The sequence below is a fragment of the Manacus candei genome, unplaced genomic scaffold (assembly GCF_025592945.1).
Source record: "Manacus candei isolate 608988 ecotype Guabito, Panama unplaced genomic scaffold, ASM2559294v1 h1tg000027l, whole genome shotgun sequence".
NCBI classification, from domain to species: Eukaryota; Metazoa; Chordata; class Aves; order Passeriformes; family Pipridae; genus Manacus; species Manacus candei.
The window spans coordinates 8,669,104-8,685,577 of record NW_026138075.1 but is presented as its reverse complement, the minus strand read 5'-3'; the positions used below and the strand labels follow the sequence as shown (position 1 = coordinate 8,685,577).

Here is a 16,474-nt window from a genome sequence, read left to right as displayed (position 1 = left end):
GCAAAGGGTATTATACACTACAGCCTCTGCTTAGTTGTTCATGTTATGTTTGGTAAAATGTATTTCTGTTTGATGTGGGGCAGATTTTAAAGACTCAAAGCCAAAATAGATTGCTTTCTGGGTGACTTTCCAGGCACTAATTTTTTTCTATAGGGAAAACTCTTTCCTTTCAGTGCCTATATGGAGTAATAATTGCTGTTTGATTCTGAAACAGAAACTGCAGTGTTATTGGTTTTGATTATTTGTATCTGTGGCAGCTAGAAATAATAGAGTGGAAAATCAGCTGAATGAATACAGTCAGGGAAGGTTCTTCATATCGGCTCACACCTTTAAGTCCTCCAAGGGCTCTCATGTCCCTGGTTCTGATTTGCCCTGCTGCAGATTTTCTTCCTCCTGGAAACAGCAAACAGATCAGTTATTGGGTTGGACACTGCTCAGGGAGTATGTAGTTTTCAAATGTTTTCTTGGCTGCCTTGTGGAATTTATTTTCCTGCCATAGATTTGAGAAGAAGTGCCTACACATTGGAAATGGATGGTCCATCCTTTGAAACAGAAATGGAAACAAGCACCGGAGGAGCTGACAATGCAGATGAAACTTTGGAGTATGACACACGACTATGAAGCAGTGGCTCTGAGGAGAGCCCATGTGTTTGCATGCTTGAAAACCTGCCCATTATCACTGCCAAGGGGCAGTCCAAAAGCACAAAATGCAGATGTCTGAGTGGAGCATCTATCTGCCCTTGCTGGACACTATAGGCAAGGAATAGAAAAATTAACTTTATTTACTCCCCTTACATGCTTTATTGCTGGTCCTTCTTGTGCAGGTCAATGAATTGCAAGGAGCAGGTCACCCCCTAGGTAGATGAACTGTCCCATCAGTGCCTTTAGTTTTTAAATGTGGATTATGGTTCCAAACTCTGCTTTCTTAGGAAAATGACTTTGACAAGTTTATTTCCAAGGGGGAGTAATTTGTTGTTACTCTCTCTACTCTTTAGTAAATAAACAAATGCATACACATGTGCAAATAATTTAATTTTAGAGTCAGAGCCCACTCAGCCCTATGCTCAGTGTTCCTTGGGCATAGAAGGAAATTCCAGGAAATTCCAGAAATATTCCTCTTAATTGTTGATTTTGATGCTGACACAAACCAGGAATATATGAGTAAATGAATTAGTTGTTTAAACAATAGTCACTGATAAAACAGGTAGACTGAAAAAATTTATAGAAACTTCACCTTGAATTCTTTTCACATACCAAAAAAAATGAACAATGAAGGGGTAGATTACTGGACCCTCAAGCATCACTGACATTTCTCATTCTGAGCTGATGAAGTAGATAAATCTATGATCTTTATACAAACGTAAAGAATAATCTTGAATGTGATTTGACTTTTAGGACTTGCCTTTCTTTATATTATTTTAGCTTCTGAATGTTTTAAAGTTACAATTGGAACAAAGATTTTAGAAGTCACAAAAAATGGTGTGTTCCATTTGGTATTTAATTTGTCAATGTCAGGTTTTACATAGGACTGTTATCTAACAGTGGTGCAATTATATTTGGCAGCATCTACATCTGTTTCTATTGATGTCCTCTGATTTTAATTGAAGTTCAGAAAGCAGAAAAATCAATTATGTGCAATATGTAGAAAATTTGTAGAAAAAAGACTGAAAAGAAGTGCTTAGCAGAAATTTTTCTAATACAACTGGTGTTTTATTACAGATCATATGTATCATTAAAGCAACTTTGCACTTTTTTATTGAGTATAAACACCTAATGTTCAAATGTCAGTCACTAGAAAACTTTATGCTTGAATAAGAAACAAAATATTTCTACCACAGCTGACAGCAAATTTTAATATGTAAGGGGGCTTTTTGTTATGATCTATGATTACTTTGATGTATTTAGTAAGTGTCTACATATACATGGGATTTGGAAATTACATATTTCCAGTTTTTATATTGATTATAATATTAATGATGGCATTGAACACTATGTTTAGCTGAGATGCCTGCAGTTTCTGAAAATGTTCAGAAGAGATTCCTATTGCTTTTTTTCTTCTCTGTGAAAATAGCTTTTTATAAGATAATTTTAGTGGAACCCTCCACATTTTTCCCTATTAGATTATACTTTTCATTTTGCAAAATAGATATTTTTCTTTAGCCTTTTTTTGGAAGCAAGTCAATCTATCAGAAGACTTAGCTTGTCTGTGAAAGAGATAGTTTAATTGCATCTCTGTTAGACTTATGGTGAATTTTGGTCCCTTTGCTCATAAGGTAGTAGCTCTGCTTCCCATGGTTATCACCTTAAAATCTAACTTCAGGGAGATATGTTCTTACATGCATACATATATACTTTAAAGACAGAACTTTCACTAAAGAGTCTCTAACTGTTAATATGCCTTTAAATTCAGTTAAGTTAAATGACACGTAAATACGTTTTTAAAGTCAAGGATGATTTAACTCCTGCCCTGATACTGTTACTTTCCTCAAACATGACCTTAAATTCTGAACACATATACACTAGACACAAAAAATAAACTCTCCACCAGACTGGGCATGAGCACCTTTCTTTTCTTTTTAAGTTTTGAAGGTATACACAAACCACACTTCAGATGGTCTTTTCTTGGCAGCTCTCCTGTTGCCTTTAACAGTGAGTGGCTTCTGCATTCATAGCAATATTTGTGAGAATTCTTATGACATGTAGCTCAGTGTAGATTACTTATTCCTTCTTGTAAGAATCTGTCAAGGTACATATTACCTTCCACTGAAATAGGGGATCCTTTCAAGGTAATAATCTGTGTTACAGTATAGTTTAGGTATACAGTATTTATACCTGTACAGTATAGTACAGGTGTAAATATGATTGCTTTATTTTTGTTCATTGTGAAGAATTAAGGGGATGAAACAAGAAAAGGAGGCATTGCAAAGTCTTCCACTGTGTATTTGTATCCTAGTTTTTCCATGCATGGAGACACTAAGTTGAAAAAGTCCAGTGATTCTGCTAGTTAATAAATTACGCTTCACCTTTCTTTTTGCATTTTTTGGGAGGGCTGATTCACGTTTCGCTAAAGTGTAGATTTGAGTATTTGGTTAAAGACCACCTTCCCCTCCCAGCTGATAGTTCAGTAATAAATTATAATGAAAATAATTTGAAAAAAATATTTTTATTTCTTTTGAGTCCTTGGTGTCTTTCTTTCTACAAATCCTGTACATTCTTTAAATTGTTTTTTGGTGTCCAAATAGTGACCTTGGATTGGAGCCCATGCCCACTGAACACATGAAAAACTCCCAACAGCCTTTAATGGGAAAAGCAACAAGCCCCACCCACACTAAAACTGTGGTATATGTGGAAGGAAAGTTATGGAGGTCAGGGGTTTTTTTTGCAGCTGCTTGACAACCAGTGAGGAAGAGGAAAACTTGTGTGTCAAACCATAGGATTTTCCGATTATTAGTTTCAATGTTTGTTGATGCTGAAAAGCACATACAGAAATTTATTTTATACTTCTGGTGGGTTCAGAAAAAAAAAAAAGACCTCTTTACTTAGTTCAGATAAATTAGGCAGTAAAGTTTTGAAAAAACAAAACAAAATAAGTCAAAACCACTGGAGTATTTATATGCTCACATTTTAATATAAGCTTAAAAAGAGCTTACTTGGGAATTCACTTGGGATTATTCAAAGCAAAATGTGTTTCTGGCATCTGCTGCACTGGAGATGTAGCTTAAACACACGAAAAATTTTCAGAAATTGAGAACCTCATACTCAGGAAGGCTTTTTTAAAAATTGTGGTGTATTTGAGGTTATTCATTTATTGTTAGTGCAATAAAGTCAAAAGGGATATTACATCTGTATTTTCTAGAAGTGGATTTGTATTTGTTGTGGTTTTGTCAATCTATTTCATACTGTTTCAAAAGAATAAAAGAACATTTTCAAAATGTTTCTGTTTCTTGATAGGTATAGAATGAAATAATATGTTTCTGAGCACTAGGGGAAACAGGTGAAAGTAACATACAGAAAATAAGTCAATTATTTTTATTTTTAATCTCAAGGAGCTGATATAAAAGAACAGCATTCCATGAACTTCATTGTCAAATCTGTTATTTTACATCATCTACATTTTACATCTGTTTTACATTGTTAGGATGCTGATGCCAGTCCCTTTTTGTTGAAAAATTGTTCCCAGAGATAAATAAAAGCCTGTCTGGAGTGTCCTGGGCCTTCCCGTCAACTGTGGTCACAGCAGAGTTGTCAACCCTTACCTTTTTGCTAGACCATTTGCAAGATCTGTTATTGCTTTTCAGCTTTTCTTTAGTGTATTTGTCATACCTCAAATATTCTGGAAGAGAGTTTGATATCCTAATTTATGATACCTATTGCTAGGGAAGAAAAATTTCAAACTAAAACCAAGCAAAAGTTATTTTTCTCTTTGTTATTGGAGTGTGTAAACAGCTGTAATGCTCTGTTCATTTACCTGCCTGGCATTGGTTCTGTTTGTAGGGACAGAACAAATAAACCAGTGTTTTAAAATAACCTGGGTCCATTTAGATGCTGATATTCAGTTGTGATAAAGCACTTAAGTTCAAGAAGAAAAATCAGAGAAAAGTCTTGCAGGAAAGAAGTGACTTTACTGCCTAAATGTTTAAGTTTTGATTTGGCTCCCTGCCAAGTCCCCAAGACCCAGGACAAAACCTCCAGCAAAGAGTAAAAGAGAAACAAACTATTAAAAAAAATCCAGACTAGCTGAACTATATTAAAATATATATGTATTTACATATAGTACAGTTATATACAGTTGAAATACTATATACAATCCTAAAAGGGAACGGGGAAAAAAGGGACAAAAAAGGACAAAACCAAAACAGATATGTACAATCAAAAACTCAGAAACTAGCAGAATAAAGATCTAGCAAAATGAAATCTCATCACTTCCCTTGAGAAAAAGCAGGACAGCCAGACCCGGCCCAGCACTCTCCACCTCACGTGTAGCAGACAACAGGAGTCACTGCAGGCCTCAGTCCAGGTAAGCAAGACCAGTGCAGGAATCTACTGTTCCCAAACCTCGTCAGAAGAGAAGAGAAAGAGGTCTCTCTGACCGGCTTATTTATACCTCAGTTTACGTAAAGGAATAGCATGGAATACTTCCTTGGTCACTTCCCTAGTTCCTTCCTGCTTACAAGCTGGTCTCCAGGAAGGCCTAGACTGAAATTATCACAGTAAAGGAAGTCTAGCTCTGTTCTTTGTATCAAGGATTTAGGCAGATTTAGGTTTGACACTGTGCAGGCAGCCCAACCCACCCATAGCTGGCAGAATGGAGGAGGAACTGAAAGAGTAGGAGAGAGAGAGGAGGAAGAAGAGGGGAGGCTGGGGAACAGAGAGCACCCTCTGACTTCTGAGCTTTTCTCCTGCTGTTTTGCCTGACTGAACTCTCATCCCAGAGATACTGCCAGTGTCATCTGTTTCTGTGGTGTGTAGCATGAGCCAGGCTCTACTACAACATAGAATGTACCCAGGAGGCCTTGTTTCAATAGGTAAATGTCTCACCTGATGATGAAAGAAGAGATACTTCTCCTCAGATGACCTATGAAATTTGAAGTGTTATGTGACTTCTGAAAATGTCTGAGCAGCAAATGGTCCGGTCAGCAACTGATCGAGGAGACCAAGGGAAGTTTAGAGTGGTCAGCTAGAATGGCCACAAATTACCCCTGTTCTCCTAAATGGATTTAAGGTTGGCCTCAAGTGACCTTAAGGAAATGTGGTCTGAATTAACTTCAGGTGCCCTCTGGACATCAAAGGAGGCCAGGGTAACCGCAAGTGATCATTTGGGATAGCTAATTGGAATTAAGGTTGATCTCAGATGACACGTGCAGGTTAATTGGTTCTAAATTGGATTTAAATAACCTGTTGAATGAAAATAAGGACCAGTGTGACCCTGGGCAATTTACTGTCTGTAAAGGTGACTCCAGGCATCAAATGAGTGCAGCGTTGACCTCAGATGACCCCAAGCAGATCATTGGCTGCCATGTTGTCCCCAGGTGACCCCTTTTGTCTAATTTGCTAACATGTTGACCTCAGATGAACCTTGGGGCTCAAACATGGGGCCAATTTAACCTGGTGTGACTCCCATAAGTAATTTGAACTCATGTTTACTTGAATTGATGTGTGCCACAACCATGAGGGTTGACTTTAGATGACCATGCAGTGAGAGTTGCATCTCAGACTGAACTCAGATGATCTTAGGCAGGAATCAAGGTCTGTGATTGAACTCTAATGACCCCTTGACACCAAATGAAGGGCAGGTTGAACTCAAATGACAAATCAAGCGATTAGTTGGACCTCAGGTTTACCTTAAATGACCACTCGACACTGAACAAAGGCTTCACTGACCTCACATGAACCCTGACAGACTCTCTGGTTGACCTCAAATGAAACCTGACTGTTTAATTGCATCTCAAGCAGACTTTAAATACTTACCCCTCCTCCAAATGAGAAAAGTGGTGACCTTAAAGGACCTCTGTGGAGGTAATTGTATGTCAAGTTGACCTCAGATGATCTTGGTCTCCAAACAATGGCCTAGTTGACCTCAAACAACCCCTTGCATATAGAGGGGTCTCATGATCATGCCAGATAAACCCTACTCCAGACAGGTTAACTGACCCATCAGGTTGACCTCAGATGACTGTAGAGCAGTTATTTAGCCCTCAAGTTGATCTCAAATGACCTTCCCGATTCGCGATGGTGACCTTCAGTGATCACAAGCCAGTTAATTGATTCTCATTTAGCCTTTAATGACCCTAAGCAGTTCCTTGGATCTCATATTCATCTCAGATGATATTTACAGCCTCTATCTGTATTATAAGTTGATTTCCAATGGCTCCTTACATGGAAATGGGGACTGATAATCGGCCTCAGTGGCCTCTGTTTGGAGTTACAGAACACAGCTGCCTGTCTCAAACACTGTTAAGCCCACAGAAGGGAGGAATTTGTGACACATAGGTGCTAATTCCAGGCCTGACAAAGGCAAGATCTGGTTAGCACATCCTAGTTAATGTATCCGAACAAAATTTCCCCACTGTGATTGTGTGACAAGAAGCAATTGCTCATATGCATATCACTGGTCAAACAAAGACCATCTCAAGTTATGGGACAGCATCTGCAACCACCAATGGCCACAAAGCTCCCCAAATACACCTCTCTGGACACCCAGAATTTGGACTGCATAAAGGTCATATTGTTGTCCGGGTTTTAGGACCTATGGAATGGGTAACAAAGCTTGGGAAGAAGGATGTATCACTGATAGTGGATACAAGGAATGCAGAACTTACCGTCCACGAGCATATTTAGCAGAGCTCCCAAGATAAGGAAGAAACTAATAAAGCCAACTCACAACTGTGCTGAAATCAGCTCTGTCTGGGTAAAAGGTAATTCTGGCAGGGGGAGATGGCAACCACTGACTCATGGCCCACTGATCCAAGAAATCTACTGACTTAAGTGAAGAGAAAGACTGAGCATGCAGACTAATTAGCATGAGAAGTGAGGGAATCATTAAACCAATTGATGATAGAATACCAATTAATAAGCGAACTATGTAACTGGTAGCCAATAAGTATTAATTCCTTTGTTTGCTAAAAGGTATAAATGGCAAGAAGATTTGATAGTCAGCAGCGGACTTTGTGGACCCAGCGTCTCTCTCTGTGCCAGATGTACCAACAGAGGAATGAACTGGGTTCTGCTGCCCCACCACTGAGAAGCTCGGGGTGAACAAGGACCAATGGGATGCCGCTGGATCCACGAGTAGTGACTATCTTTTGCTTCTGCTATCTCTCTCCTTTTCCCTTTCTCTCTTTTTCTCCCTTTCTCTCTTTTTCTCTCTTTCTCTCTTTTTCTCTCTTTTTCTCTCTTTCTCTTTTTCTCTCTTTCTTCTTCTCCCTTTCTCTTCCCTCTACACACTTCATGTTACAAAATAAAGTCAGTATTGTTGAACTGGCATTTGCTCTCATTTGAACCCTAATTTGGGCAGAGGCATCTGTCACTAATCAGATCATAACACCTCTGAATAGACGAGTGGCTCTCATGTTGATGTTAAATGACCTCAGGTTGCAAAAGCCTGAAACTACCTCTAGAGATCTAACTGGATCTCAGGTTCATGTCAATTGACTTCTATTCACCACACAAGGACTTAGCTGATGTCAAATGGTACCCTGTCAGCTGTTTGCATATCAAGTTAATCTCAGATGACCCTAGACAAAATATGTGGGATATTTTCATGTTGAATTCATACTTAGTTAGACCTCAGATTACCCCAGTGAAATTCACAGTATTGAAACTAGACTTTAGATGCTAGGCAGGAAATAAGGATTGTGATTGACCTTACATGTCTCCTTGAATAGATTATTGTCTCTCAGGTTGACCTGAGATGACCCCTGGTCAGGCAATGGGAATCATCTGAGTTTCAATGACCTTTGTGCATCTAATTACAATTCCCATTGACCTCAGACAATCTCTGGAGAGCAAATGACACCCAGGACCATCCTTGGATCATATAAAAGTAAATGAGCTCAGTCTGTATGTGTCATTTGAAGTTCATCTAGTTCAACTCTCTGCACAAAGCATTTACAATTAGGTGTTCACACCCTTTCCCAGGTAAATTTTGCTTTTTTCCAACAAAGGAGATTTCACATTTTTTCTCAGCAGCCAGTTTCAGTAATTGATCACTCTTGTTTTTTTATTAATGTATCTAATTGTAATTTCCTTTGTTTCAACCTGTGTCTACTGCACCTCTTGCTGTGGGGCTCCTAGAAGACCCTGGCTACAATTTGTGCTGGCTTCACTCATGCTGGTAACGTATTTCTTGTTGCTAGCAGCTCCAATTGCCAGGCAGTGTTGAAGGTCTGATGTCAAGCCATGAAGCAGAGGCTACAGCTCAGGGTCTAGCCATGGAGCAGATGCTGACAAAAAAGCAAGCTCAAGGGCCTCAGCTCCCAGGATAAGAGGCAGCATGAATTCCAGGCTGTGGCTGAATTCCTGTGCTCAATCTCAGGTAATCACTTAATACAAAAACAGGTAAGTCTTTCCATTTTCATGGTCTTTGTTCAAGGCAGTGCAGTTGTACTTGACTGCAGCTAACTGCTCTGTATACAGATATGATGGGAACTGATCTCTGTTAATCCCAAAGAGCAAACTAAATCTCACAATAGCTGCCCTTTACTGGCAACTGTTGGGGAATAATTTAGGGCTGGTAGCTCAGTGTGTGAGCTGCAGGTTGAGCTCTGGGGAGCAGAAGGCTGAGGCTGAGCCCAAGCCCGAAGCAAGAGGCTATGAACTCTTGTGCTGACCGTTTGCACAAAAAAGGAACTGTGGTGCCGGCCAGGTGACTGGATACTCGGAGACAGCAGGAGCTCACACCCCCCAGACTTTACCATGCATAGACTGTAAGGGTACAAAAGCCCAGGGTTTCCTTTGTTTGGGGTCCTTCCTTGGATTCTCCCAGCTCAAGCTGTTATTTTGTTAGTTCTTGCACGAAGATTAAATTATTTTTAGGATGGGGAAATCGGAAACTCTGCTATGGGTGGGAAACCTAGGGTCGAGCCAGTAAGGCAACCTGGTCTGACAGTGTGAATGTGGTGAGTTTAGCCATGAAGGGGCCTCAGTGCTAGCTCAGGTAGAGCAAGTGTGACTGCCAGGGTGGCTCCTGAATGGTCAAAGAGGGGAGTTTTCTTACAATAGCTGTGGGGAGATCTGTATCAACGTTACTTTAAAGAACCTTAGATCACAGAATTTGTCAATGTTTGATCTCCTTTATTCTCCTCAGCAGAAGACTGAGGTAGTATTTCACCTGAATATGTCTTTAAGTGTGAAAATTTTCATTTACTTAACTTTATTTACTTTCACTACCAAACTGTGGCTCAATAACTGACCTCAGATAATCCTCAAGCAGCATAGGTAATAGATAGATTGATATCTGTTGCATCTGACCAGCAATCTGGAATAATAATTAAATTATCCTGACAAAACGGGAAGTTTTTGTGCAAGGAGATTTAACAACATGTCTACATATAAAAGTAGGTCAGAAATTGTCTCTGTCTGGGCTTTACACATATTTCACTAACTTTTGGATGTTCTTTTTCTCTGAATTGGGTCAATGATTGATATTGGTTGAACGTTGAACCATAAACAAGCATTGACCTCCAGATACTCAGTGCTGGCCACAGATGATCTAGTCAGGTCCAGTGAGAAAAGTCTTTAGGACTTTATGTAATCACTCTAAGGATTGTTAGTGATAGGATATTTCAGCTAAATTGAATATTTAATTTTTACCAGTGTTTTATGAGTGGCAAACTGGGACAGACATTGCACTATGGGCTCATGACTCCTGAGCCCAAATGTGGGACACAGATTAATATTTATTTTCATATTGTCCCTGAATTATTAACTGAAGGAGTAATTGACCTCATATGAGTCCTTTGTATTGAAGTAAATGACCCTGTTGCATTCTAAGCAGCAGAACAGTGCAGTGACCCAACTGTAGACTGCATCCATAACAATACTAGAGGTGGTGACAGGATATAATCTCAATTAGTGCCCCTGTTCTCACATCTGGATTTTGAGATTTAAAATACGCCAGTGTGTTGAAACTTTATGACATTTGAACAGTAGAGTCTGGCAGCTGTCTCAGTAATGTCTGAGCACCAAAACATGTTGGAGCTTAATCTCATTATATTGCCTAGGACAGGTAGTCTGCAACTGATTTCTTATGAACATTAATACGAAGCCAGGCCAGGTAACTGCAATTCCTGAGGTCACCTGCTCTGAGGCAGGCTGTCTGATGACTGGCATGTGGAGTCTCTGTCCTACTCTAGTGTCTCATTGCAGCTGAAAACTCAGCATTTCAATCTTCTGAACTGAGGACTCTCAAGATGTCATTGCTCATTAAGGACATCATTTTTACACTATTTACATTAAAAAGCAGGCCTAAACGAAGTCCACAACTTTGCCATTGACTTCAGTGGAGCCAGGATTTAAACCTAGACTTCAGTCTTCAAGTGAAATATCTGCCCCTTTAGCTGTCTAACCCTCTCTCTGAACCTTTCCTGCTGTTTACCTCTCCTCTAAGACCCACTTGCATTCATGTTTTTTGTGTTCTATCAGAATTTCCAAAAATTTCCATCATTCACTCTGAAGAAAAAATACCTAGTGAAGACACAATAATATCTAAACCAGAATATCTAACTGTTCCATTCTAAAATGTAAGAGTATCAGAATTACTTAGGTGCTTAAAATACTTTTAGTGGTTTGTCTAATACAACCTTCAGAATCCAGACTAAATCTTAATCTATTAATATTGTATTAACTTTCTACAAAGCCAAACATGAGATTAACTTAATATTGGAATGATGGAAGAATTTGCTGTGAAGTGCTGCACCTCTTGCTTAAAGAACAGAATTACTTTCCATCAGGTAGATTCTTCAGAGGTATTTAAATACAACATGAGTATTTCTGGCAGAATCACTGAGGTTCTCTGCTGCTTGGTCTGTAGGTGCAGTCTCTGTGATCCACTCTGCATGAGTGCTAGTGACTGACCATCTTTTGTCAGCTGAAACTGGCCCTACTGGCTCATGTAGACCTACATGATTCTCTCAATTGTTTTGATTTCAAGACTAGCCAACCTAGCAAAACTTTTATGACCCCTGTGTATTCTGCATAAGTAAAAATAGCCTTACCATAATAAAACCGAGCCACAGAAAATCACAGGTATCTTCAAGCAAAGATATAGTCCTTCATCATAAGCCTAAGGAACATGTATGTATTCCAGCTAGAAGTGCAACAGGTGGTACCATCTAGAAAGGACATTAACAGCACAGTCACAATATAAAAAATATAAAATATTCTCTATTTCAAAGAACGCCACCAAGTTTCAAGCCAACTTGTATTTATTACCTTGATTTGTATCAGATATGTAAATCCTTTTCTTTCCTGAATTCAACAACATTCCAAATATTTTGTCAGATGTCTTGCATTGTATGGTAGATTTTCACCCAGACAGAAAGAAAAACTTCTACTTCAAGTCCTGTTAGAAGCTTCAACTCTCCTATGTGTTACGTACTTGACTAACACTTCCTTGGATTTTAATGTTTCCTTTGCTTTAATAAACTTTTACTTATGGAACACCACTCGTGTTCTAGATGATTCAAGTGTAGTCTGATAAAAAGCAAATGTGTAGCCACTGCAAAAGACAAGATCAAAATTGGAAAAATATGCCTCTCCTCAAGTTAGATGATTATCACTCCTCACACACATCATCAACTCTTGTAGTTACTTTACTCTGACAAGTATATTACAATTATAGGACTCTCACTGCAAATATGCCTGTGAAGAAAAGCCTACTACTGTGCCCTAGTGTGTACGGCAGTGTGTGGAGGGCTCTGATGTACAGATCAAATTTGTGTAGACACATCTATATTACTAGCCTTTAAATACATACTAGATCACTATGAAACAAATTGCATAGGCTGTTTCAACCCAGAATGGATTTGCTGTCTTTTTCCTCTGAACAAATGTGTATACTAATTGGAAACCTTTGAGATGCCAAGGGAGAAGTCAGACAGCTGGCTATTTACCCTCTGTGTGCCAGCAAATTTCAGATAATTACTTTCACTAGCATACATTCTTGCTCCCATTTAATTAATATAACACAATTATTTATGTGAATAAGGATGAAATTGTGCTTTTTGTGGCTTTTAAATGTTGCTCCAGATCCATGGAAGCTTCAAATATATTAGCACAAGAATAGTTAAGTTTTGTGCTTTTCTCCATCAACTGTGTTTGATTACTAGGAGGAAGAACTGGAGACCAGCATTTCAGGGCTGCACAACTGTAATTACTGCACAGCCACTAAATATTTTTATTTACTATGATTGACAGCCATTAGGTGGGCATCAGGCCTTAGTTTCCTTAGCGGGTGGCACTGTTATGATAGAAGGCTTACTCTTGCATAACTTTATAATTAATGGGAGGTATTTCAAGGCTCTTCCATAACCTCCCTTACTAATCTCCTTCACTTCAGTCTCAGACTATTACTCTTACCCACAATCTTTGTTTTATATGGTCCTTCGTACCATTCCTTGCCAGCTAGAAATGGACTAATATGTTGTACGGGTCTGAAAAAAAAGGAATGTAATCCTTAGCAGGCAGCATCATTTCCTTTGTCTCTCCTGAACCCTCTCTTGAAATTTCTTTCTCAGCTGTTTCGTTGGGATTGCTATCTTCCAGTCAATACCTGCCGTAAGTGCTCTAACTCTTGTTACAACAATATCGGTACTGTTTTCTTGATCAAGCTGAATGTAAACTCTCTCAGGGTCAGCATCAGAATGTCCCACTTGCTCCTGTGGAACAGGATCATTTACCATAGGAATGAAAATCCTTCTATTCAATGTTCCAAGTGTGACCAGAATGTTAATCAGCACATGAATGCTTTACTTTGGCAGATATCAAGCATTCTCTCTCTGTCCTTTATGGAATGGTGTACCTTGAACAGAATCCTTACTACAGGTAGGTTTACCTACATGATCTTCTTTTTGTCAAGCCCCTTAAACCTGAAAGGAGCAGCACACACAGTTCCTTCCAGAGCACAAGAGAAACCTTCAGTCTCCAGGAAATCTGCTTTAGTTAAACCAACACCCCGGTAATAAACAGTGAAGTACCCATACATCAATCATTTCATGAAGCTTCCACATGCTTTTTTTGCCAGATCTCATTTCTTCTTTATTTGCCATTTTTCTTACTCTAAAACTGTTGTAAATAAGACTTTAGGATCAAATAGGTCTCTTCATGCATGTAAAGCAGAAGTAACACATACTGCTCTTCATTTTCTGCTGAAAAATATTAAAAATGTGATGTACTCCTCATTACAGATTGCATTTAAATGCCCAGGGAGGAAATTTCTACACTCAGATATTTATGGTAGGACCAAGTGACTAAACCATCTTTTGCTGGTATCGCTGTTCCATAAGGGTAGACAAACTAAACAGCCACCTCTTTTTTGAAGTAACACAGAGGGTAAAAAAGCACTTTTTCAAACAGAAACATGTACTGTTATCTGACAAAGCTTAACCTTTTGATTTGATCTCTGTTTACTGGAGTGCTAAAACCTTTTGTTCCATTTTTAGGATCAGGCAGACAACTTGCCCAGTGGTTGCGCCTGATTTCCAAATACTGCTGCTTATGTGAGGTTGGACTTGAACTATGAGAAAACTGGATTACGTTTTGGCAAATCTCATATCCCATAGCTTCTTGGCACTACATCCACCTAGGACTGTATACATAAACAACTACTCCAATAGCTTAGAGTTTAGATTTTTGTTTTTGTTTTCTTATAAGTAAGGAGACTCAACGGTACAAAAAAAAAAAGAAAAAACAACAACAACAATAAAATTCCTGTCACAAGGGGTTTTGGAGACTCTTATGCCTGTTGTTAGGAAATTAGATTATAAACTGCAAATTTTGCTACATTTGGGTACAAATCCCTTTTTCACAGATTAATCCACCTATAAGAGAGTTTATGGCCCAAGGGCTTGGGAAACTCTGGACGGGGAAATACGAGCTTAAAAAGAGATCTCAACCTTCTTCTCCTCAGAAAATGGAAATCAAGGTGTGCTGGTTTAAAAGTTAACCAGCAGGGGGAATGAACCCAACTCAAAGGAGAGATTATAAGTCAGAATAACAATTTATTAAAATAATACAGTAAGTACAATAATACAAACAAACAATTGGTCTCAACCCACAAAAACCCAAATGTATAACCCAGTACCCTGGGGCCTGAACAAAGTGGTGTTCCTTGGGCCCTGTTTGAGTCCAAAGTAAAGGGAGAGGGGAAGAACCTGCTGGTGGGAGAGCTGCTGCAGTCTGGGCAGAACTGGTGATCGCAATCCAGTGGTGGTCTAAGTCTGGTTGAGAGCGATGAGATGCAGCCGTCCTCTGGATCCCACGAGTGGGTTGAAAAATGTTCCAAAACTCCAAGATTATATATCCTCCAGTTCAGGCAGGAATGCTTGGTACTCTCCTCAGGGCGGGGAGTTCACAAAGGGTGTGAGGACAGAAACATCCTTCTATCTCACAGGCCTCTTAACACCTAGTTTATAGCCTGAGGAGTCAGGCTCTATGGGTAGAGGGTGCGAATAGTCTATTGACAACAATAGTCTAGTTTCTGGGAAATGACATGGAATGCTATAGAATACAGTTTTGGGTTACACCCACCATGCTCTATGGGCAGAGGGTGCGAATAGTCTATTGACAACAATAGTCTAGTTTCTGGGAAATGACATGGAAGGCTATAGAATACAGTTTTGGGTTACACCCACCATGATGAACTGATCTCAGCTGTCCTAACTAGGACATTATCCACCCCTTATTCTATGCCATCCATGTCATGCCCAAATTAACCCTCTTTAAAAACTATATCCCTTTAAAACTATATACATCTATCTATCTATCTATCTATCTATATATATACAATGAAACATTACAGACCATTCTCACTCAAAATTAGGTCCCCTTGTGGTACACAACGTGTCTCCCCATCTTTTTGCATTACCCACCACGTGGAACCAGGTCCCTGAGCAAAAACAATCCCTCGGATGGGTTTGCCTTTGCTTGAGGTGGGACTAATCCAAACAGTCTTCCCTAACATTCCTCTCATATGTACCACGGGGACTTTATCTCCATCTACAGTATGCAAAAGTTCTGATTGGGCAGGGTCAGCTCGATTGATGGAACCTCGGGTGTTGACCAACCAGGTGGCCTTTGCTAAATGCAGCTCCCAGTGTTTGAGAGTCTCCCCACACAGTGCCTTCAGAGTGGTTTTCAGCAGTCCGTTGCACCGCTCAACTTTTCCAGCAGCTGGTGCATGGTAGGGGATATGATACACCCACTCAATGCCGTGCTCTTTGGCCCAGGTGTCTACAAGGCCATTCTTGAAATGGGTCCCATTATCAGACTCAATTCTCTCCGGGGTGCCGTGTCGCCACAGGACTTGTTTTTCAAGGCCCAGGATGGTATTCCGGGCAGTGGCATGAGGCACGGGGTATGTCTCCAACCATCCAGTGCTTCCTTCTACCATGGTCAGTACGTAGTGCTTGCCTTGGCGGGTTTTGGGGAGTGTGATGTAGTCAACTTGCCAGGCTTCCCCATACCTGTACTTTGACCACCGTCCACCATACCATAGAGGCTTCACCCGCTTGGCCTGCTTGATGGCAGCACATGTCTCACAGTCATGGATGACCTGTGAGACAATGTCCTTGGTTAAGTCCACCCCTCGGTCACGAGCCCATCTGTATGTTGCATCTCTCCCCTGGTGACCGGAGGCGTCATGGGCCCATCGAGCCAGAAATAATTCTCCTTTGTGCTGCCAATCCAGATCTACCTGAGAGACTTTAATCCTGGCAGCTCGGTCCGCCTGCTCGTTGTTATGATGCTCCTCATTAGC

At 39.9% G+C, this 16,474-nt stretch overlaps 1 protein-coding gene and 1 long non-coding RNA gene across 2 annotated transcripts in view; both read left to right on the top strand.

Moving 5' to 3' along the window:
* Positions 1–4,527, top strand: part of TRPM6 (transient receptor potential cation channel subfamily M member 6) — a 58,012-nt gene extending 53,485 nt beyond the window's left edge. The window contains exon 30 of the mRNA XM_051789308.1: positions 500–4,527. Within this exon, the coding sequence (XP_051645268.1) occupies positions 500–621 (122 nt within the window). The 3' untranslated portion in view covers positions 622–4,527. The remainder of the gene's footprint in view (positions 1–499) is intronic.
* A 3,896-nt stretch (positions 4,528–8,423) lies between these two features.
* On the top strand, positions 8,424–14,291 carry LOC127471968 (uncharacterized). Its single transcript, XR_007904813.1, has 3 exons — positions 8,424–8,637; positions 8,794–9,057; positions 13,479–14,291. It is a non-coding gene; the product is annotated as an uncharacterized LOC127471968 (long non-coding RNA).
* The last annotated feature ends 2,183 nt before the right edge of the window (positions 14,292–16,474 follow it).